Source organism: Psittacula echo, assembly GCF_963264785.1.
Source record: "Psittacula echo genome assembly, chromosome: 9".
NCBI classification, from domain to species: Eukaryota; Metazoa; Chordata; class Aves; order Psittaciformes; family Psittacidae; genus Psittacula; species Psittacula echo.
This window is the reverse complement of record NC_137745.1, coordinates 11326379-11351021: the sequence shown is the minus strand read 5'-3', so window position 1 is coordinate 11351021 and position 24643 is coordinate 11326379. Positions and strand designations below refer to the sequence as shown.

Genomic DNA, 24643 nt, shown 5'->3' with positions numbered 1-24643 from the left:
GCAGCCTGAGGTTAAAACTGGCATAGATGACTATGCACTGATAGGTCCTGGGCTGCTCACAGGGGATCAGAAATCAGTCTGAGAGTGCGGTATGTTCTGGGAAGTCTTGGTTAAAAAATGGTTCCAATGAAACAACCACAAGTCAATGCAGATGAGGACAGGCATTAGGCAGCTATTCAACCTTGTGCCTGGAGTGGTCCCGGTTATCCACCTCCAGAATCAGATGAAGCAGAAGACTGGTCTAAAGACTGTATGGCCTTCTCATCCTTTCAGGTGTAAAACCCCTGCTGTACAGATGCAGACTTTCTCAGCAAGCTTGTCCCTCGGGGTGCAGAGACAGGCTTTGCACGAAAGAACACACAGGGTTCAGAATGGCTCCGCTATTTGGGCTTAAATGTATGTCGAGTAATTGTTCAAGGAATTGTTCAAACACCCAGAATATCAGCACTGATGCCAGCAGGCTGGCTAAAGCCTGAACCATGCTTGGCAAACCAGGGCAACTTGGCCAGTCTTGCCAGCCCAAAATGCCACCGGACAGCATAAAAGAAGAGGGGAAGCAGAGCTGGGCTGGAGCCCACACGAAGCCAAGGACTGGGAAGCTGCAGCTCAGAGATTATTGCAACAAAATCAGTTTGTGAAAAATAACCACTCCTTAAACAAATTTAGCTAAGACAGTTTCAGGGCAGATGTTGTCTTTTGCTTTCATTTTAGGCAAGTTCAAACCAGCAAAAGTTTCAGTTCAGGCAACCCCATTAAACAGCAAAATTAACAGCGATTAAACAGCAAAGGAATGAAAGCATCCCAGCTGTGCGGAGTCAATCTGGCACAGAAAATATTGCCATCCTGGTGTTCAAGTCATGACAGGGAACTCTGATAACGAATAAACAATTTGAAACATCAGTGGTCCAGGGGCTCTGCAGGATATCTGCAGTGTCACATTGGGGGAGTCAAACTGAAGGAGGAAGGTGAGAAATGCAGGGCCAGGACTCACTCTGAGGAGACTCTACACTGTAGGATCAGTAAACATAAAAGAAGCAGTCACTCTAATGCTGATTGCCTGAATGCAGATTATGCACAGATTTTATCTCCAGGAGGATTATTAATGTGTTATGAATTCTTAGGAGAGGCAAAATGAAGCTAATGAGCATTACTCACTCTGTAGGTGAAGTTTCAGATAACAAAGGGACTATGTGCTCAAATCCCAAATGTCCTCCACCTTGAACAAGTACTCAAACCACAGGTGGTCAGGCCTTCTGGGTTATTCCATGCTGGTTTTCTTCATTTAATTCATTGTGAAAAACATTGGAAAACTTCGATTTTTCCTCTCAATGCATAACTTTTAATGTTTTGAACCCTTTAAGTTTTGCAAGAGAGGAAAACTCGACTTTCATGATATGTTGCTGGGCTAGACCTTCTGACAAGCATATTTTCATGCTGGGGTGCAACAGTGTCAAAGACTCAAAAAATAACTGCTTCTGAATTGTTCATGAAGAGATTTAATAAAATAAAGAAGCTACTCTTACATTAGACTTTGGCTCTTGCACATTAGTCTTCAGAATGCACATATATTTATTTCAGTGTTTCTCTGTTTTAATTAGTGGACATTCCAGAATTAATCAATACTGATTTGTGGCTGATCGCAGAAACTATCACATCGGAAATAAGCTCAAAAATATCATCCAAGATTAATTGTGTCATGAAAGTGTTTAATACTGTATGGAGTTATCAAAGCAGCACATGGACACCGTAAAATTTACAGCCAATTGATCTCTTTGCAGCGGTACCATTAAAACTGTCATGTCAATCTTTTATACAATTCCCCACACACAGATATAATGAGAGGGGACAGAGAATCCAGAGTAGCTCCAAGTGCTAACTCTCACATATCCATAACACAGGGGAGAACAACACTATTTAATGACTCTGAGAAAGGCTTGCTGAAGTGCCAGCAGGACACCTGTCTCACGACACAAGCAATCAAGTGGCATGTATGAAACAGCCTTAGGGAAGATGAGAAACTGCACACCTGGCTTCTGTTATGGAAACATCTTCTAAAGGCCCACCATGGCATATAAAGCTCTCAAAACAGTCTTGCGAAAGGCTTTGCTGCCCAAGTGTTATTTCTTGACAAGGCTGCACAGCGCTCAGAAAACAGAATTACAGTACTTTGAAAGTGTGTAAACCATAGAAATGGAAGATTATCAGTGTCCAGAGTCATTTGTGCAAGGAACCAGGCTCTGTTTAATCCCTGGGGTGACTCAAAGTTTAATGACTGAACTGTGCTTGAGATTAGGCTGAAATACCACTGTCAAATTAGGTTGGCTAAGAGAAATATCAGAAAGGAGGCTGGGTCACTCTCTCCTACTTCTGATCTGTTCAGAGTATGCAGTATCTCAACAAAAAGCAAACAAGAGGAAGACCAATACAATATGAAAATCTAAATTGAAATTAGCAGTATGAATTCAGAAATCTAGCAACGACAGTTGCAGTATTCCAGTCCCCAGCAGGATAGCGTCAGGTTTACTCAGGTACCTATTAGCACACTTTTCTTCTACAGCTTAGCTTTTATCTTACTGCTGACTACAATGACTTCAACACAACTATAATGGTCTCAACTATGGCAAGAACAGAATCCATTCAATCTGGTATTTTATGTGTTTCTGTATGACATGTTGAGAAATTGAACTGAAGGAAAAGGGTTTCTCTATGTAACTGCAGAAGTTCTTGAGGCCCCTGTGTCTGTGTTCTACCAGTACCTAATGTAAAACAGGAGTCAAGTCATTATGGCAAATCAGCAATTAGCAAATTAGCAAACATATACTGGGTGTGGTTTTATACCCTTTTCTGTGGGGGCTGCTGGAGAAGTGTCCTGAACTAGATGGAGGCTTAGCTTCTCCCATCATGGATGTTCTTAAATTATTCCATAGCGATACATACTTAAAGAATGTAAGAATGAGGGAAAGTGGAAACAGTTAAGATATTTCTATATCCTGGAAATTCCCAGCTCCTCAGACACTTTAATTACTAGCTGACTTTTTTTTATACAGATCTATGTCTTGTCCAGTGAATAGCCCAACACATCAAAGAATCTTAAACATGACTTACAGTCACTGATTGCACACATTGTACTGAATACAGCTTGGGCAGCTTCCAGTACTCATCCCAGTGTATCAATTGGTATTCTGATGCATGTAGTATAAGCAGTAGTTAAAACTGTAATTTTCATTGGAGCCTTTGAACTGTTTATGAGATATGATCCTGCTAATTTATGGATTTTTTAATTGCTTCATTAAATTGAAAAAGTTAGGGAAAATGTGGCTGTCAGGAAGACCAAATGGCTATCAGTCCATTTGCTCTCAAAGAAGCTTTTATGATAGTTTTTTTTTTCTGTGTAAATTTCTAGCACCCTTTCCAAAATTAGGGTCACTGACAAAAATCAGAGTGATACCAATGATTTAGATGACCAGAAAAACTGTCAAAAGTATAGGACACTGATTTAGGAGGCAAAAGGTTTCAATTTTATTTCCATCATCTGCACATTCTCAGAGAGTTACTCTCTTTTGTTTTCTCTTCTATAAATGCTATACTTGAAAACCTTCACAGAGCTTCCTATTTTAAAATCAGCTCAATATCTTTTAATGATTTCACAATATTCACATCTGGGTTTGTTTGTTGGTTTGTTTTGGCTTTTGTTTTTTTATATTAACACAGGTTTTGCTTTCTCTGGGAATTCAAGAACTAACATCATTGGCATAGCACAGCCTGCCACTGCACAATTTTATGTTTAGGCTATATTTCCGTTCTCAGATCTTTGGTCTTTTGGAGCAGTAGCTTTAGAAATACTGAGCATAAATCTTGATGCAGTCTACCATGAAAAGCCTTTTACACTACAGTTAATTAAAGAAGTTTAAACTGTACTTCTCCTTCCTCTGGCATTGAGCCTACTCAGTAATCCAAGCAACAGATTCCCTAAATACAGGAGGAGGGTAGCTGAAGTTTGTGTTCTCACCATTTAAATTCATTTTCATGCTGCATGTATCTTGTAACAATCTGGACTTTTTAAACGATGCAAACATATAGAGATCCTCAAACCCCATTCTTCCCCACGCTTCTTAATGTCAACATATATAGGGGAGGTGTGGTGTTTTCATTATGTAAGTAAGATTTAATGATCATTTCTGCTGACATTTCTATTGCTTTCCTGGAATGACTACTGTGAGTAAACAGTCTTTTGTTCTCCTTTTCGGCAGCAACCTTACAAACCCAGTATTCTACTTCTCCAGTGTAAACGTAATTTATGAGAAAAAACCTGGCCTAATCTGACTTGCTGTGTTTTCTTCACTTCATTGGCATAGTGACTTGCCAAGTAGCTTACATTTTACTTGAATACAGCTGGCAAAGCACTGCCACCTTTGCATCATTACCATGAATGCATGTAGTGATCTCACATGTACCAGTCTCTGCTTCAAAACTTGTGGGTGAATAGAGGTAATTTATCCCAAACCCTTCTGTGTCAGTGATTACCTAATTTACAGTGAATCTATGCATCAGCAGCTCTCTTTCACTTGAGCACAGTTATAGACTATCCAACACTTTAAAAAATCAAAGGTGTCTTCTACTACCCTCTGAATTCCGATTTAATTTGCAGCATCTACATTGCACCATTAAATGAACGAATTCATGGCAGCAGAGTATGAATAAAACTAAATGTGTCTTAAAAGCTGTGGGAGTTGGGTGAATTCCTCTAATATTTTATCTGTACCATGTATTTACTTTCTGGATTTAGGACTTTTCATATACTGGCACTAAAATTCCTCTCGCATTTGACAACAACCATGCTTATACCTTCTCAGTTAATTTGTTACTAACTACCCCTAGTATATTTAATATCTACTCAAGCTAGTATAGGCAATATTTCATCAAAAGCAAAAATTATCTGCTCTGAGTATAGACACGGTAGTCTCAGATACAGACATTAACTTGTTCTTGTTTTCCAGTTTTACGGATCTTTTTCAGTTCAGTAGCAAAGAGGTCCACAATATTCTGCTGCTGGAGGTAACATGCCTTCACTGAAACATTACATTGATGTCTTGAACTGCTCTGAATACTAATGGGTCTGAGAACCTTTGCTTAAAAGAAGTTTCATTAACTCCACTGCCCTGGCCAGAATACAAAGGGAATAATTCTGTCCTGTCTAAAGCCCTGAGTAAGGGCATCATTGTCTTGGTCCTGCAAAAAACTTCAGCTGCCGTCAGCTGCACTGTCCTACCTGTGCAGCCAACTTACATCATTAGTTCAATAAACTCCGTCTTACTGTCATAAAACTTTGTGCAATCTTCTACTCCAGAATGCTATTTCCCTAAAGAAACCGCAAGTTGGTAGAGACTATATAGCAAGACATGAAGACATGTAATCTCAGTAATTCCTCACCAAACACCAAGCTATTGCATTAGGGAATACTATGCAATGCAGTGCAATATGAAATAAATTTCCCAAAGAAAAAAAATCCATAAAATCATCTGGAAGGAAAATAAATTATGTCTTTCACGAGGAGCACTCATAAAGATACATTTACATGGCATCTTTAGCAGGCCCCTCTCCCAGGAACTCTCCCAGCCCCTGAGAAGTGCCTTATATTCAACATGACCACAGTGCCATGACTCTCCCACCTCCAGTTATTATACCTAAAATGCTTCTTAGGGATATTTTCTGTAAAAAATACATGACAAAAATGTTTCTCATAGCCCATTTCATCTGCACTGACATGCTAGAAGCATTTTTTGTAGCTAGGTAGACCTTTCCTGTCACTTCAAAAGCTGAGAAGACTGTGGAGGCATCCCCTGCCATGTGAACACACCAATTCCACATGCGCACAATGCATTCAGGTGACTTGACAACAAAACATTCCAGGAACCTGGAAATACAGGATCTAGTCTGAAAACCCCACTGCACTGCTGATTCTCTACTTTTTCCATGCCACCCAGCTCCATCATAAAGTCTGCTCCATGTTCCACCTTCCTCCATTGTGGAGCCAGGGAAGTTTCTTGTCCTTTCTACTTCTGTTATGAAGGTTCTGCTTCAAATTTTCCTCTTCTTTCATGTATTTCAACCCTGAATTTAAGAGCAATTGTGTGTTCATCTTCCTATGTTATTTCCAGACTTCAAGTTCTTACACATATTGGTACAAAGCTAGTTGCATCAATGCCATCCTTATCAGATCCTTGAGCTTTGTATCAGTAAATTTCATGCTACTTCTATAAACCTGGTCCTTAAAATCACCCATTCCCTCCTCTGCGTTAAGGATGGAAGGACAAGTTTTTAGGCTCAGTAATTTTCCCTGCTATATTTTTGAATTCATTTTCCATTCAGTTTAGGTCTTTAATATTCTCCTCATAAGTATTTATATCAAACCCTGAGTGGTACTGACATCAGACTCATGAACTCACAGTTGATTGGATGACATCACTTTGAGCTTTCAGACATTTGTATCAGTTGCTATTTTGCAGGAATAAACTGCTATTTCTCCCATCCTTTCCCCCAGCTTCTGTTTCCTTGTTCCTTGCTCTGAGATAGAGACCATACTGTCCTCCCAGCTTCTGGGCACTCCGTCATGGTTGCCAAGCTGAAATATTACAGTCTTATGACTCTTCATGGCATTTACTTCTCAATATATGTTTGGAAAGTGAAAGCTTCACATAAATCCTAACCCTTCATCAAATACATTCCTTCAGTATTAGCGAGAACACTCCAAATTTAACTCAGGAGTTTGCCCAAACTTACAGTGTCTTTTACAAAATTTCCCCAACGTGATCTGACTGAAAGCAATTTTCTTTTCCATTATAATGACTTCCTATTCCTTTATTGCCCACTACATTTTTAATCTTTAATATATTTCTATTTCATGATGTTTGCCATTATCCCCATCTTTCATGAAGAGCTAATATCTTTCAATAGCTGTACTGCAGTTAAGATAGCTACTCTGATGGGTTTTTCTGCTATTTATCTCTCCAAATATTTTAATTACTTTATTTTCATGATGGGCTGGCATCAGCTCAGAAATTATCTCTGCCCAAATTAGATTCAGAATTTACAAGACCACAACTCTTGTCAATATTTATGCTTTCTTCTTTGCAGAAAGAGAAAAGTATTAGAAGAGGAAACATCAAAAGAGCAAATAGTGGCTCTTAAGCAAATACAAATCAAAACAATTCTTATGGAGGTTATGGCAAAGGCAAACCAAATACTTTATAAAAGCATTTGAATACTCAAGTCAAAGTCATTTCCTGTCATTGAACATTCAGCTCTTCTGAGATGGTTGTTAAAAGATTTATACCAATTTATCTATCAACCCATCCTCTACAGGCAAAGTGGGGCAGGTAATACTCAGAAAGGAAAAGTAAATAATAAATGTTTTCCAAATGAATATATTAGGGAAAATATATACATAATCTACCCAGTGCATTTGAATTTATAAAAGTTGTTAAGGAGCATCAGTATCAGCATGTGGAAACATGTAAGGGGTTGATAGTCCAGAGATATTGTCTGAAATCCTGCATTCAGATTTGGGTTCTGTCCTCAAAACCAGGAATAAAATTAAATCATTCCAGGGGGCACACAGAGCGTTTTCTTCCAATATTCACTGAATAACAAACAGTGCATGTTTTACCATATACTACCTTAGTAATTCATGCTTTCCTATTTAATTTGAGAGAACACAGTCTTCATCTTAAAAAAAGCCCCAAACCAAAAGCCAGGTAAAAGCCCTTACTTGGAACAATAAGCTCAATTTCTTCTGACATGGCAGTTCCCATCACATTGGATGCAAAGCAACGATATTTCCCTTGAAAATTGCTGATGATTCCACGGTTTTGAATCACAAATGTTCCAGAGTTGTTAGTTGCAACTATCCTTGGGTCAGATAACAAATCAAAAGGTTTTCCATCCTTAGTCCAGTTAAAGCTGAAAAACAAGACCAGTGTTACACAAGACAGGTCACAGAACAGGGAGCATTATGGTACAAAACCAGAGGTAAATAGGGGTCCAAAAGTGTACTATTAAAATACAAGAAAAAACTTGATGTAGGAGAGAGTTAAATGGCAAAATAATCACTGTGCTGCCATAAGTTGTGGTAGCTATTGGGCATGTCTCTCCTATCAGACACTTTACTTTTGGATAACTGATTGTGACATGAAATGAACACAAAGCTTAAGGCAAGGACAATAAATGAGAGAGGCCATCTGTGAAAGCAAGAGCACAGAGTGAAAAGAACTGTATGCCTACAAAAAAGTTGTGTCTATAGAAGAGGTGGTACTTTTGACTGGCAAAGATTGACAGGAGCTTTTCTCATTATCTACAGGAGATACCATGGTCAAAACAAGGAGAAACCAAGATGACTCCACTGAGTTTCTCCTGGTCTTGACACAGAATCAGTTGTAGTTTTGATGATACTAGTATGTGACTTTGATTAATGCTGAAGGCTTGGCCATAGTTTATATATCTGAAAGTCTTAGATGGATTGAAATACGGCTGAAGTGATTAAAAATCAGAGACAGTTGGAAATTAGACTATTACATGCATCTATGGAAGATGTACATTTTTCAATATTTTGTCATGTTCTAAGAGAAAAAAAGTCAACAGAAATGTATGTTTTGGTACTTCACTAATACTGGTAAAACTGCCTTGCTACAGTATGGAAGGGAATATGGGTTCTTATTGCCTAACCAGCACTAACACATACACTTAAATATGCTGGAAAACTTTCATTAATCCACTGATAAACAGTGAAACAAGGGATATTTGTTACCATGCTACAAATCTCCATTCAGAGCTCAAGTAAAAATGATCAAATCATCTTGATATAAAGTAACAATTGGCTTTTTAAAGCAAGTTTAAATTGTGCTGCAGGTAAAAAAGAAGGGAAAGATCAGAGTAAAAATAACATGCAAACCAGCTATTAATTTAGCCCATGCACCATCCAGTGGTGAAAGCCTCAGGAGAAGTTTTTACTGTGTTATTACATTTTTGCTAATCACATTTTCATTAAATTTTTTTCCTTTTCACACTGGTGTAAAATACGTAAGTCTTACCTTTAGATATTTATTTGAATAACTCCTTATGTGTGTATTTGTAACATCACCATGGCCATGATGATGCTAGGTGCAGACAAGGTATCAGATAAAATGCTAATGTGATCTTTGAATACACAGTTTAATGTGCTTGGTATTTTTATAGGGTGGCTGTGGAAAAGGCAGAACAGCTGAGACCCTTTGATTACCATTACTCATCTCCTATCTTTTGCAGCACAGCCCAGACAAGCTTTTTTAAATCAGAGGGTGAACTCAGCACATGCAAGGGACATCTACCAACAGGAAAAAGACATGTTGATATGTATTCATAGAGTGAGTGGAAGTGATGGAGCAATAAAAGCTGAATGGCCTAAATGGAAACCCAAACCTTAACCTTGTCTTACAGTGATGAGCAGGTTACTGCACATCAGCTATCCCTCTCCTCCTCAAAACCATAGTGATGTTTGGCAAAGGCTACAAGCAAATTCAATTTCTGCTTGCTTCTCTGGGTGAAAGCAGTACTCACGTGGGCTGTGGGTTTCCTCTAGCTTCACATTTAATTGTAAAGTCCTCATCAAAGGGGTAGGCAACCTGGGTGTGGGATTGCTCCGTGATTGTCGGAAGCTGTGCAACTGAACACAAAGAAGTTTCAGGTTAAAACACCATCCAAGCAAAGCTGTGCTCCGCTCAGGTAATTTCTTAGAAAGATTCAATGTCAGGATTGCCTTACACCTGCAAAGAGTGAGGCATTGCCAACACTCTCTGTTCCCCAGACTGAACACTGTTATTGCCCCAACAGCCAGAGGAAAGCTCGATGGCACTGACTGCACCCAACCAGCCACTCATAGGCATCACCTGCACACGCTTCCATGTACGACCAACCCATCCAGGGCAGAGGAGAGCTGCGGCTATGCTAAAGCTAAAGTCAAAGCATGGGTGTGTGGAATGGTAAATTTATTCAGTGGTGAAGTCAGCAACTGGCTTTTTAACCCAGACAGATACACACACATGAAGTAGCAAATTGCTACGTCCACTCTGGATAAAATTGCCAGGAAATCTATGGACTGAAAAGATACTTAATGCCCCCTCTAGGGTACAGCAGTTGTCAGTGACATGGTAACACAATGATGGTTCCCTAACTTTTTTCTTTTCCTAACTTTTTTCTTTTCTGGAGGAATAAGTGTTGTGAGTGTCTGTATAACAGAGCCATACGAGGGAGGATGCTCCCCACAGCGGAGCTGAGGATAATAGGATCATCACATTGTTATAAACAGCCAGGAAGAAAATTAACATGCTCTTTGGTTTCTCTTTTAAGTCCAGGAAGCTTAAAGCTCGAGCAAAGCGTGGTGCCTTGCCATGCCATGTGGTCTCAAAGCTGAACAATTCCAAGCCCACCAGCTTCACTGATCAGACATAATTCCTTTTTATTAAAATATAAAACGCTTCATTAAAGCAAATTAAGGACTAGGTGGTTTCCCTGTTTAGGTACACAAAAGCAGTGGATGCCCAGACAGTTTGTCCTGCACTTTACAGCCACAGCTCCACTTTTACTTTATTTAAACACAAAGAGCCACTGCTGTACTTTCCTCCAAAAACACCTTCTACTTACAAGTGCTGCTAACCAAATTCAGTTAGCTTTAGAAAAATATCCTATAACCCTGCTTGATTGATTCCCCTTTGCAGCCAGGGCTATTGGCAGACTCTGGAGTGCTAACAGCTCACAGCAGGTTCACATGATGCCCTGCAACTGGCCTGTGTCCTATTCTGAGGCTACAGTACCCAAAGCACTGCAAAGAGCCTACATGTCTTTTTCCTTATGTTTATTTATTTATTTTCCCTCACTGCAATTCATAAAATCAATAGAGTTTTACTCTGTTGGGTTTCTCCCCCACCCCCTAAAAACTGTAATTTGCAATCCTCCTGGTCCACTTCTGTTTGAAAAATGCAAAGCTTGGGACGTCTGGGCTGTACTCCAGGCAGTGGGGTCCACTGGTGTTCATTGTATTGCTCCTTATGAGCCTCATCCCATATTTTACATGTGTCCAAAAACCATACCAACCGTATAAAACAGGCAGTTTGAATGCATTCACAGCCAGAGAGGGATAAAGGAGGTGTTCCCCAGGGTGGTATGTAGGCATGGGAAATACTTCTCTGGGGACTAACATATGCCTTGAGACATACATCTGCTCCTTTTTCAGACTTAAACAGCAGGTTGCAAGACAAGTAAGGGTATATGTACCTCACAGAAGCTTCAGGGAAATTCAGAGCTAAAATGAGGAATTTATGTGAAGGATAAAACCAAACCCTCAAAGCTAAGGGCTGCATCCGATTGCAAACACCAGATATACAATAGTAGGCAAGTTTACTGCTACATTTACAGAACCATAGAATCATGGCATTTATGATTCTATGATTCTATTCATTCATAGCATCATGTTTGGGTTGGAAGGGACCTTAAAGCTCATCCACTTCCAACCCCCTGCAAGGGCAGGAACACCTTCCACTAGATCAGGTTGCTTCAAGCCCTGTCCAACCTGGCCTTGAACACTAACAGGGATGGGGCAGCCACAGCTTCTCTGGGCACCCTGTGCCAGCTCCTCAGCACCCTCACAGTGAAGAATTTCTTCCTAATGTCTAATCTCAATCTACCTTCTGTCAGCTTGAAGCCAATCCCCTTTGTGGATGGACACCTTAGACCTAGGTCATCACTTGTCATGCAGGGTTGTAGGCATAACAGCATAGCTTAATCTAATCTGTTTCTATTCTAGCCTAGTCTAGTGTAGTCCACTCAGTTCCATTCTTTTCCATTCTGATCCTTTCTGTTCCATTTTATTCTACTGCATTCCATTCCATTCCACTCCATTCCATTCCCTATGCTCACCCTAAGTTGAATAACAATGAGACTGTTCTTTTCCTGTCCAAAAACACTTTCAAGGACACAAATCACAAAGCATACAAGTTGAAACATGATTTTATTTTATGACTCCATTTTATTTTGGTTTTGTTACTTTTATTTTATGTTACATTATGTTATTTAGTGGGGTTTTTTGTTTGTTTTGGGCTGCATTTTTTACTCTGTTTTAGAGCTGATGCTCACAAGCACATGTGTAGCCAGGAGCAGGCCAATGCATTCTTCATCTTAGCTTGAAAAAACATCCCTTGCAGTCTGCAAAAGGAAAGCGAAGAACCATGGAAAGCAGCAGCAGGAAGACAGGCCAAGCAGTCCCTGTCTCCCAAAGAATCAGAACGGGAAGCATGAGCATCAAGACCAACCACACACAAATGTTCAAGAATACCATGAGGTATTTCCCAAAGCATGACACCCACTGATGACAAGCACATGGTTTCCAACACTTGTTCAGGGGCTGCACTTCCTGGCCAGGAGTAAATGAAAATTGCTCTCATGCCTGCCCAATGCTGATGTTGCATGCAGGGAGAGCTGGAAAGTGGCAGCTGCTGATAGGACAGCAAGTCTGAAGTCCTTCCAAAGCACAGGCTGCTTTGCGCAAGCAAGAACCCCCAGGGAAATGAAACCAAGGGAAGAGCAGAGCTTGCTTTCGCTTTGAGCTTGCACTGGGCAATGAAGCTGTAGAGCACCAGTGACTGCTGTATTGCTGAGTGGTGACATGGAATGGAGAGGCATGAAGTGGAATGGAGAGGCATTGAATAGAATGGAATAGAACAGAAATGGAATGGAAGGGAATGGAATGCAATGCAATGGAATGGAATGCAATGAAATAGGAATTACTGGGCATGCTGGGCTCTTATTCAACAAGATGTTTAAACAAAGAGTGAGCATGTCCTCGTAAACAGGTCCAAAAAAAGTAGCTTACATTTTTATCACATCTGAATTTCCCAAAGGCCATGTTCTGGCAGAATTAAATTCAAAATGGAACAACTGAAAAGCAGGATTTAATATTTTTTTCTTCAGGGAAAGGTTAAAAAAAAAAAAAGAAAGGATATTAAAACAAAACATCAGAGTGGTCAGCAAAATAGCTACAACTCACCTGATAACGGTATTTCAATAGCTGCTGCCAAACTGAATACAAAGAAATACAAGCATATGGTGATCCCTTTTGTACTTAATAGCATCTTCATCACTCTTCCATAAACAAGGAGTCCAAACAGAATGAGAGATAGCTTATGCTTCCTCTCGCCGTCACTTCAAATCAGATGTAAGGATGTGAAATCGAAAGTCTAGTGAGGGGAAGAAAGAACCACATTAGCTTGCAATATTAACTTGCTTCTAACAGGGTTACCAATTGAAATCAATGTTTCAGGATTTGCAGCTAAATTGCAAAACTGCACTGAGTGGTACAATTTCCTCTTCTCTCTCCCCACCCCCTAGCTTCAGGAAAGTTCTCTATTACATTTCTGACAAAAAAAAAACATGCACGAAAGTAAAACCCATTATAGCACAGAAGTATAATTATTTTGTGTTTTGCAATTAGAAGTAGAGATGGTTTAAAAGATGGCCTATTTGTAATCATTCCACTTCATAAATTTTTCTAATGACAGCTGTGTAAGTTGGAAAGTAATGTAATACATCTAATGAGAGAAATTCGGTATACTAATGACCTTGTTCATATATCTCATAGGTCTTTCATCTTTCATTTATGTTTAAAAAGGACACAATTTAGTTCATTAATAAGGACCAGAACATGTAACCTTTGCTTTTCCTCCATAATCTCAGAACTACTCTACATAGATTTTACATGATCCATTATACATCCTCAGGTTCTACATTAACCGGAAAAATGTCAGGTGCCTGCCAAAAAAGAGACATATTCAGCTCTAATGAGCATTTGAGTGTAATTCACAGAGGGGTAAAGGAGAGAGAACTTTACAGATGTGGGTGTATGGAGGATTTCAGTCATCAGCACCATTCACAGTATCTCAGCGAAATATTAGCCATTATATGTTTTGTACCTGTGCATCTAACAAATAACGCTTAAAGGACATCATTCTCAAGAGAATTTAGACATCAGTTGTCAAGATAATTTAGCAAGAAAAAATTTCAGGGCATGGCTATTCTGCTGGAGATAAGGACCAACCCACATAGCACAGCAAGCTCTGATTCAAGCCACCAAGCAAAGCTGTACAACCATGGCAATGTATTTCCAGACTAAGCCTGGCTCACACACAGTGCTTGTATCCTTGCACATACCACTCGGTTAATCCCTGGATCAGAAAAGCAATCCCCAGATCACTGGGAGCGGTTGGCATCTGGGGACGGGCAGGAGGTGAGACCTGGGCAGCGCACTGGGCACACTCGCCCTTGCCCCACACAGCTGGCTGCAGCTGGAGCAGAGACAGCAGAGACAGCCCCGAGCCATGAAGCCCACACACTCCGGTCTGTGATGTTTTGCTCCTGATGGTTGGTTTGCTGGACCTCTACGAAACACAGGCATAAAGCAGAGATTTCCCTTTTGCCCTTCATTCTCTCTCTTGCATCAGCTCTCAGAGAGGAGCAACAGGTTGTGCTGTGGCCCTCTCTGCAGAGGATTAGCAGGATAATTTCTGTTCACACAGTCACCAGTTCATGAAAGCTTCCTGGAAGTTAACGTCTTTGAGACCAAAATCCTTGGGTGAAGATTGAAATTGGCCAATGAAGTGACAAGAGACAGACACCATAATCACATAAGCCTCATTTGTTTAGGAATGAGGCTAAAAAACAGATGTCTTATAAGTATCTCAGGCAGCGAGTATTCGCTGATGGAAGAAGCTGACTAATCTGCTTAGTGGCTCACTCTGCAGAGGGGGGTGGCACAGAGGGGCACTGGAGGGGACAGGAACCCACCGTCTGAGCTGCCACCTCAGGCAGCTGGGGGTCTGGGTGCAAATCAGGCAGAATCAGGCAACATCATTAAGTTCTGTTTTGTGGTAGGGGAGATTTCCCTCAGTTTGATTTCCCCTAGCTCTAACTTGCAAGCAGTCAACGTTTCCAGGCCTCAGTCCAATCAAATCCAGGCTGTGTCACAGCATGGGGAGTACACACAACCCACAGCAGCCCCAGGCAGCAGCTACCTGATGGCTGCACAACTTCTGTCACTGCAGACTGGGCTGTCCTCCCCTGCCTTACCTGGTGCTGGCAGACACTTAGTTCCAAATCCGTCTGTGTCACTAATGGTAAAACAGATGCTCTGACAGCAAAGCCTCCAGCCACACAACTGCAATTTAGGCTCATAAAAATCTGATCAGTGTTGCTGCTTGCAGACAGTGCACTAGTGGCAGTGAAGCCCTCTTCTCCTGTCTGCTAACGGCTCTGGGTAGCAGAGCAACACATATCAGGATTCCAACCAGAGGAAGGGGAGGTAAGATTACAGGTGTGCAGCTTGCTAAGGTTGCAGACTGACTAGTGGGAAGCTTCTTTATATATGAATGTTACAAAGCACTGTATAGATTCAGATTAAATTCAAGGAAGAAACAGGACAACAGCTTGATTCCTTAACCAAACCCATTAGCTCACACTTTTTTTCTTTTTTTTAATAAAGTGGCAGGGAGCAAAGAAATGTACCAAATAAAAGGATATCTTTTATCATGTTGTACGGCACGACTTGCCTTTGCAGGCTGCTGTAATTAGTTGGCCTGTCTAGCGCCTTGCTCTTTTTCCCTGTGTTGAATACTAATGCAGGGGGCTGACAGCACCAGCATTTGGAAGCAGCAAGCACTTGGGGCCCAATGGTGCTAGACTTGTGCACAGCAATCTGATACTTCCAAAGGCCACTTGGAAATCTCCCTGCAGCTGCATTTAACCTCTGCTGTTTTATTCTGTGGCAGTTTCCACAAGGTACAGTCTCAGGGTGACCTGAATTGAGCAACAGTATGTTTGCAGAGGTATTTACCTAGTGATAACTATCCAGCAAGATAAGCCTCCTGTTCATATGTTATATATATTACTCCTAAGGGAGTAGCAGAGGTGTTATCCTGCTGTGCTGGTTGCAACAGCAGTTATTATGGAAGTCTAACACCTAACGCACATCACCCTGTACGTGCCCCACTCAGCCAGTTGCTCTTCTATGCGCTGTTCTGGACACTGATGGTCCTCACCAGACAGACAGGTGAGACATACATCATCCCCACATGGAGACCTGTGTCAAACGATTAACCTTATTTAAGGTGATGTATAGACAGGCTTGCCAAGCACAAGCCTTTAGTATGGTTGTCACGTGTTTGGCTGTCCTACCAAGCCTCAGGCCCACAGCTCAGCTGAAACTGCAGAGTCCCTGATTAAATCACCGGCCTTCCCTCTCGTCTGCAGCATCCAAACAACCCCGGGCCCCTTCCTAAATGAGCAATATCAGACATCCTCCAGACATCACATCCATCCCAGTCTTAAACGCTGCCGCGTACCCAGACTCAGGCAGTATGATCTTTCTCTCCTATGATGATTAAACTCCAAACCAAAAGTTCTCATCTTGTGCCAGTTCCTAGCAAATGAACAATTTAGCTGCTTAATTTGGAGAAGTGAATGAGGTAGCTGGGCAAGCACTTGGCAGCTACAGGCAGGTTTTGGTCTCGCTGGTGCCAAAGCACAATGCTCTCCTAGCGTCTAGTAAGTGCCAGTGAGCAACATGCAAAATCTTGACCTTGGTAAAAACATCAGCCCTGCCCTCTGAGCCAGTGTGCTGAATGAGGCCCAGAGCTTGCTGTGGATCCCCACTTTTTCCCAGGAATTCTATATCCTCCTTTGTTCTCATGAGGTGTTGGCTGCAGCATCCCTTGCACCACGGAGAGAGGCAAAAGATTGCCAAAGAAAATCTTTCCTCAGCACAATGAATGAACATGTATTGCTAAACCACATTACATTTACAATCCCTCCTCTTCCTTTTTCTTTTCCCCCTCCTTCCTCTATTTCTATCTTTATGTTCCCTGTTCTCTGCCTCAGGCTTAAGCCAAGTAATTTGAATTCACTGCAAATACTTATCTGTAGTTCCTTACCTGCAATTCATTATTTACTGTGCTGTTCACTTAATAGTAAATACTGATTGCTCTAAAGGACAGCTCATTTGTTTGTTTAATGAGCTGCCTTTAACTTACAGTGAACAAATCTCTCAAAATATCACTATTTCTGAGAAGCAATGCAGTTCCAGATTCTTTTATTGTATACCCTTGCTTCCAGAAGTATGTAATAAAAATATTGGACAACTAAACAAGAAAAAAATTAGATTTCCATTTATCTCATCAACCTAGTGAACAATTTTCCCTACATGTAATTACTACATTAAAATTGCTCATAAATAGTAGCAGGATGACAGCCAGAATTCCCAGATTACTGGCCTACTGCTTCCAAGAGAAATTATATTGCACTACTAAACATGGCATCAACCACGGCCATTTGTTTCCCTTGTAAAATATGTAAGATTTGGTCCTTGTATAAGTCCTGTACAGCACAAATATTCATGAAAGTACTGGATTCCCACAGTTTAATACTGGTACATTGCTGGGCTGACCTTTTCATTAGCTAGAATCAGATTTAATTTTTCAGTGACACATATGTGACAGGATTGTTAAATAAAAGCCATTGGTAATTAGAAATCACAGCCTTCGGTGTGGCCCCAGTTAGAGAATAACAGAACAAAACTCTGGAAAAAAATTACTTCCTGTCATGAGAAATCAAAATTAGGTTATTTAATTACACCTTACATTGCAAGTTAAGTGACTATATTGGACAGGTGCTTAATTAAGTACTCTCATTTTTTCTCTATTACAATCACAGAAGAAAAAAATCCCAAACACAGTTGAAACCACCATCCCTACATGGTTTGTAATCGAAGGTCAGCCTGGATCCAGCTGAGGAGTTGCCTTCTACCCACATATTCCTCTGAAGACAAGTTTCTTGAATCTCTATCACCTTTGAAGGCCTCTTTGGTGAGACTGCTGAGAAGATGAGACTCAATCAAAGATCATAGTGAGCAAACCTGGCTGATGAGGAATTTGAGTGTGAAAAGCAGCAATTATGCTCCATCTGCTTCTTCCTACCCTTGTTACTCCCTGGTTCAGGGGACATTGTAGATGACACCTACGATGACACGAACTTTACTCAGAAAGCGTCCATCTCCACCTCAATGAGCCTCCATGCCTATTTCTCTCTTCCCCTGCACAGCCTTTCACAAAATGGGTGACAAAAAGCTCGTGAGGCAAGGAAATGGTTGAATTTCACGGAAAAAGGATAAACTGGCCCCACAGCAGCTCCCAGCAGAGGGGCCATGGTCCCTAGGGATACAGGCAGAGCACCAGGGAGCACACAAAATCAATCACTTCTGCGCTTTTCCATGCCACAGGTAGGAACAGCTCCCTACTTGGTTAATTAACTAAGAAAGGTTAAAATTTATGCTAGTGAAACTTTAAATATAATGCTACAGCAATAGTATTTATGCAGTTATAGTTCTTTTTTTTTTCCTTGAAATCTCTCCTCCCTCTCCCCACATACAGAGTCACTCGTGTTTGGAAAAGATCAGAAGGAATATTTGTAAGGACCATTATTTTACTTCAGGTGTCAAAGTTATACATAGCTTTTCCCTAAAAGCTTTTTGACATCTCAGTGTTAGTACCAGGGAGAAGACAACCTTCACCTGACTCTATCACTATCACCTATTTTTGGATGTTGTCAGTTCCCAGAAAAGCAGCCCAGATGCATATGCTGGAGGTGATTAAAATAATCATCCAAATTAGAAAGATGTTCTTCCTTCCATGGTAAAGTATTTCCAAATAGACTGTAGCACATCAGCATGAAGATTTTATTTTTAGATGCAATTCCACTCTCAGGAGATTTAGTTAGAGAAGTCTATGCATTAAGTATCTTGCCAAGGACTTTAGAAACGTTATTGGACAACACATGTTAAGTAAATTTTTCAGTGCAGTAAAACAACTTCAACATTATACCACAAAATGTGCCTTTCAAACCTGATTGCAACTATTATGCCTTCCCAATTCTGTAATCCATCAGTCTTCCAGTTCCTCAAACCATAAAAACCCTCTAAAAATGTGATAGAATGAATATAAATAATAAAGAAATATATACACAAGGCTGTGGAATGCTTTACTGTAGCACAAGCAGTAGTCAAACATTCAATTCAATGAACACTGTAAGTATTAGAATTAATTTCCCTGGGAGAAGACTTTAAGACGTAAGTAGAGATTTTGGGAGCCCCGCTTGTCAGGTCCTGGGTTTCTGGAAGAAAAGTCAGCTTTTGAGTGGTCAGGGCGTCTCCTCTGCTAGGCAGACACAGCAGAGTGATGGCTGCTGCCTGGCGCTGAGCCAGGGGTCTGCTCTCCCCCAGCTGTCACTGATGTCTCAGTTTCGTGTTTGCACGGAAACTCAGCCGATGCTGCTTCTGCCTAAGATCTACTCTGAGCTGAGCTGAAGCTGAAAAGGTGTACGAACATCTTCCGTTCTGTGTGCCTGGCCATGGGAGAATGTATCTGGCATTAGCTATTTGTTTTTGAAAATGCTCCCTATCTACTCCCAGCTGTTCCCAACAAAATCCTAAAATGAAATCCCACTTAAGCCTCAGTAGATCACACCCTGTGCTCTCAAAGCATTCAAAACCTGACTGTAAATGGTTAATGATTTCTCTTGGTTATCACTCTGTCCGTATAATGGCACAGCACCTGACAGATTTGATTTGTTTCATACATCTAGTAGCTGAAGCACTTTACTATTACATCACAGACCACATTTCTCAAAGCCTTGCATGTCTTCTGCACACACACAATGACTGAAAACCAAAGAAATGTGGTTTCTAATCAATGTAAATTATCTGCTTGCTGGCAACTGTCTGTTGACATTTGCCAATGTGAATGTTCTCCTTAGGATCTAGAGGCGCTGCTGCCAAAGAATGTGAGGTCTTCAGGTTTTCCTGAGAAAATAAGTGAAATGGATTCCTTATTGTCATTTCACCAATACAGTTCACACAGACTAGATTATCTCAATACTCTTTTGCCTTGTTTTCCTTATACCTTCTAACATGCTCCTTTGGGTGGCTCCTTTCAAGACAACAAGTGCATGGTTGTTAAATACAGCGTGGAACTGAGCAATGTTTCTGGCAACACATGACATTTGAACTTAATAATTTGTCAGTACCCATTTTGGCCTAATGTCAACTAGACTTGACTTAGAGCAAAGGATCATTTGTAAACTTTGAGTCAAGCAAACTTAAATGAAACTTCCCACTTTTTTATTTGCTTCCTGTGAAAATCTGTGCGAGCAAGAATATTTGACAAAGCCTCCAACTTAATACAAATTACACAACTGCTGAAAACAAAGTTCACTTTTGCAGCTGTGGATATTCATAAAGGAAACATAAAAAAATAGAAAAAGAAAAAGAAAACCTAAAGCCTAAAAAATCTAAAAACCAAAAAATATCAGCCCTGCAAAGACAGCCAGAAGACCAGGTTTGCCAGCCCCATCAGATCAACTCTGCTGTGAGCTCAAAATGCCTCTGAGCAGCTGTTGTAATAAAGACTCAAAAGAAAATCCAGTGTAGAAATCAATAGCTGCTTTAGGTTTTTCATAACCAAAGAAATAAACGTTAACTGTGAATGGTACATTGTTTATGATGAATACGTCATTGAACTTTAGTTATAACATTATTAACATGTCACCTAAAAGTAAATTGAGATAACCATTGATGTGGTTACTCCTACTATTAGGAGCACATAAACCTGGATGCCCAGCAGCCAAATTCCACTGTAATGGATGTTCTTAAACATGTGAAGAAATACAAACATTTGTATTGATTTAAAGAGAACAACAGCACTACACAACAGCAGGACACCCAGTCACCCAATGTCACTCTGGCTCAGCTCTCCTGACTGGGCAGGCACAGGTAAGCAGCAGCAGGAGTGCAGGAGAATTCTCTCCTGGTACACATAACCTCCCCACTTCCTATAAATGCTTGGGGGCTTTCTGAGCCGGATGCTGCATCTAACCTTTTGTCTGTAACAGCTACCAATGGGCTTTCTTCCACAGATCGAAGTACCTTTTTCTTTTTTCTTAATTGATTATATACTTTGACCTCCACCACTGAGATAACGAGTCCCTCAATATATACAGTGTTAAACTTGCTGATTAATAATTTCACTGGTTCTCCCCAGCTCTCTACATGTCCTCCTCTCTGCATCATTTGTGACTGTGCAATTCCCTGTGTCCCCTCTTTGGAATCCTGTTGCCAAACTGATCTCTCAGAGCACCAGGGCATGTGCATGTAGTGGGGTAACTTAGCTGCCCAGGTTGGTCTCAGGTCCTTCTTCTCTGGTCACCCTCACTGTATGTAATATTATTCTTTCCCCAGTTCGCTTTTGGACTGGGTTAACTGGGCAGAACTCTGAGCAGTGGGAACACTGGGCAGCAGCCCCTTTAACAGATTAGTTTTGATCTACAGACACAAGCTCAGTCTTTCCCTGAGTGGGAGCCAATACATACATTCACATTCACCTTCTAGCCTTCTTCCAGCTCTACTGTGGCCGCAATCTCTCTTTCAGGGGAAAAGCTGAATTTAAGGTAGTGTATTTGAGATGTATACACAACTCCTGCGGCATAAATTGTTTGTGTAAATGTTTAGCAGACTTCTGAGAAATCTACAATTATTTAGTTTCTGAAGTATTTAAAGTAAAAGATGAATGAAAAAAAAAGGAACATCATGATTTTTCAGATCATATTTCTTCATTGCACTATAAAGTGTACTTTGCATAACAGTTGCACAACTCACCATAAAATAAGGTTCCTGGTTTATATATACACTCACATTTACAGATGTAAGAGCAGTCTAATCCCCAAATGTGTATCTGTTTTATCTCCTCTACTTAAAGGTATGGCCATACATTCATTTCTTTTTGTGTTAACCAATGAAATCAGAGAAAGTATTCCAGCACAAGGACATAACACTGTAGTAGAGGAGTGTTGTGAGCATGGCTTTTTCACAGACCTGTAAATATGCAGTGACTGTCACTCCCCCTTGCTGGTAACAAAACAGCACAGATTTGATCTTTGCAAACATATCTGAAATCACACCAGCTGGTTAAAAATTAAACTATTGTCTGAGGCTCTTGCCATTATGCATTTCCTTGAGATCCTACATCTCTAAATGAGCTTACCACATTTCTGGCTGAAACTAGTTTTTATATTAATTGAAATTTTCATCAGCGATTAGCATTTCAGCTCCTAGGTCAAGCATGAAGCATAAAGCAAAGTACAGTAGCAACTGGGCGGGATGACTGGGAATGACGGCGTGTCAGCCACGCACAAAAGAAATAAAAGCAGGTTGCAGTTTGTTTTCAGATGAGACTGCTAATGTCAGCCTCCTCCAATGGAAGGAATGCAAATTCTCCTGCATTTCAAAATGAATTTGAGGCAAAGGCACTTTCTTCTTTTGTATGCTCATTCTCTCTCTTTCAGAGCCCAAAATAATAGCAGAATCATGAGCTTTCTTGTGCTAATCAAAACAAACATGAACTGTATAGTAAAGCAACACCTCTGAGGAGAAATTCTGCCTCACCCTGAAAGTCTCCCCTGAAACCCAGCTCATGCCACAGTTAGTTTTAGCCATTCCAGCTCCTGCTTGCAGCACATCCTTCAACAGACACAAAGCCAGGCAGAGCCCTATTGAATTGGAAATCTGGGCAGGGGATCTGCCAGGCAGAGCTCCTTGCAGGCCTGGAGCCTAATGAGATTGTTCAGTCAGCATAAAGCTCAGTGAAAACAGCGTATCATCCTCCCAAACACACACAGAGGCTTATCTAAAGTATGCCACTGGAGAAATTCTGCACTCTATCAGGTAGCAAAAGAGGGGGAAGAATTTACAGCACCCAGCACCGATTGGGCTCCATTTAAATGCACGGTGTGCTCGTGGTGCGGGAGCAATCCCTATGCCACAAAAATCATCTGACAACAACAGAGTCCTCTGCAGAGTAATGGAGGTTCGACTTGGCACTAGTGATTTTCACTAATTCACAGCAAGGGTTTGTGTTTACTTGAGAGTTCCCTGTGCGAGTAGCAAGGTGACAACATGAACAGAGACAAAAGAAAAAGGTATTTAATTGCAAATGAATTACCTCTATAAACAGCAGAAAACAGCTATTATTCCCACTTGGCCCATTAGAGATCATTTTTTCCTGACGCATCCCAGATACATGAACTCATTCACAAGGTAGAACACTGTGAATACTGTCAAATATCAAAAATCCTAAATCTGAACCAACTGCTTCACATGCATCATGTGAGAGCATGCTTACAGCACTCACAGACTTGGGGGAGTCTCAGTGTGTTCCCAGGATCCCGAGAGAAAATCCTGTCAGGCTTCACACACAAAACCTTAAAACCAAAGAAAAACTAACATCAAAACTGAAGCAAATCGACTTCTATATTAATGTTATTCTTGTATCTCAGCATAATAGCGTTACATGACAGTGAAAGTCAGTGAGACATTGCGTGTTTCTAATTTAAATTGCAGTCAGTTATTCATGACAATGAAGAGTTTCATGGCAAGTGATCTTGTGTACTTCCTGCCTTCCTCTGATTTTTCCTTCTTCTGTGTAATAAGAGAGATTAGCTCAACCAGCTTTGTGGAGGATCTCACAATACTTGCTTTTCCTGCTAAGTCAAATCCATTAAGCTTCCATGTTACTAAAGATACAAGGAATTGCTTAAAAACTCAAGTGAAATGTGTTGATTTAACCACAGACACAGCATGAAAGCATTTAAGGATACAAGTTAAACACCATCCACATCACTGCAGGTCGGATTCTGAAATCCCAGCATGTCCTCCCTGGACAGGGAACACCTCCTCTAGCTTTGGGTAGCTTGGTCGGCTTCTACAGGACAATCCACACCTATCAGTTGGATTTGCAGTTTACCAAGGAAGAACTACCAGGAATTTACTTAGGGCACTAAGTGCAGGATTTGGCCCAGTTTATGCATTAGGAAGTCTAAGCACTACAGCAAACATGATAGCATAAGAGAGGAATCAATATTATATACCGATTCTGCATTTCCTACTTCACTTGTGTTTACCTTAGATGCTGGAGTTTGCATTTTCCTACACCATATCCTTTTCCTATGACCAACTTTACAGCTAAAAAACCCAGACAGATTAAAGAAAAATACATACGCAAAAGCCTAGTCCATATATGTGAGGTGTTCTTATTTCACCTATATTTTTTAGGAACTGATATGATCCCAGCAGAGGCATATGAGAAATTGATAAGACAAGTTTTTTGCTGGGATCTCTAGGGAGGAAAGAGTTTATAATCTTAATGGAAGTGCCTGAGGATATTTTTTTAAGTAGCATAATGCTACAATTTCTGTGGTCATAATTTTGTTTCAATAGCTTCTGTTAATGGAAACATTTTGTACCAAGGTTTTCCAGGGAATGGAGTTGTTGATAAGTTGAAGATTATTTCTGAGCATGGGCGGCAGCATTTTTCTCACTTGCTTATGTAGTTTTACCACTGTAAGAGAAAAGTTTTGTTCAAAACACTCCTGATCCCAGGGATTTTCTAGTTTAACTGTTGCTTCTCTCCATTAACACTCTTTTTCAGGGCACTGAATCAGAACATCAATCAACTGCACTGAAAAG

The 24643-nt window shown here is 40.6% G+C and overlaps 1 protein-coding gene across 1 annotated transcript in view; it reads right to left on the bottom strand.

Moving 5' to 3' along the window:
- Window positions 1-13163, bottom strand: part of CHL1 (cell adhesion molecule L1 like) — a gene marked incomplete at both ends in the record, with an annotated part of 54677 nt that extends 41514 nt beyond the window's left edge. Inside the window, 3 exons of the mRNA XM_080625342.1 lie at window positions 7769-7959; window positions 9592-9697; window positions 13073-13163. Coding sequence (XP_080481468.1) covers window positions 7769-7959; window positions 9592-9697; window positions 13073-13163 — 388 coding nt within the window. The remainder of the gene's footprint in view (window positions 1-7768; window positions 7960-9591; window positions 9698-13072) is intronic.
- Window positions 13164-24643: the final 11480 nt, after the last annotated feature.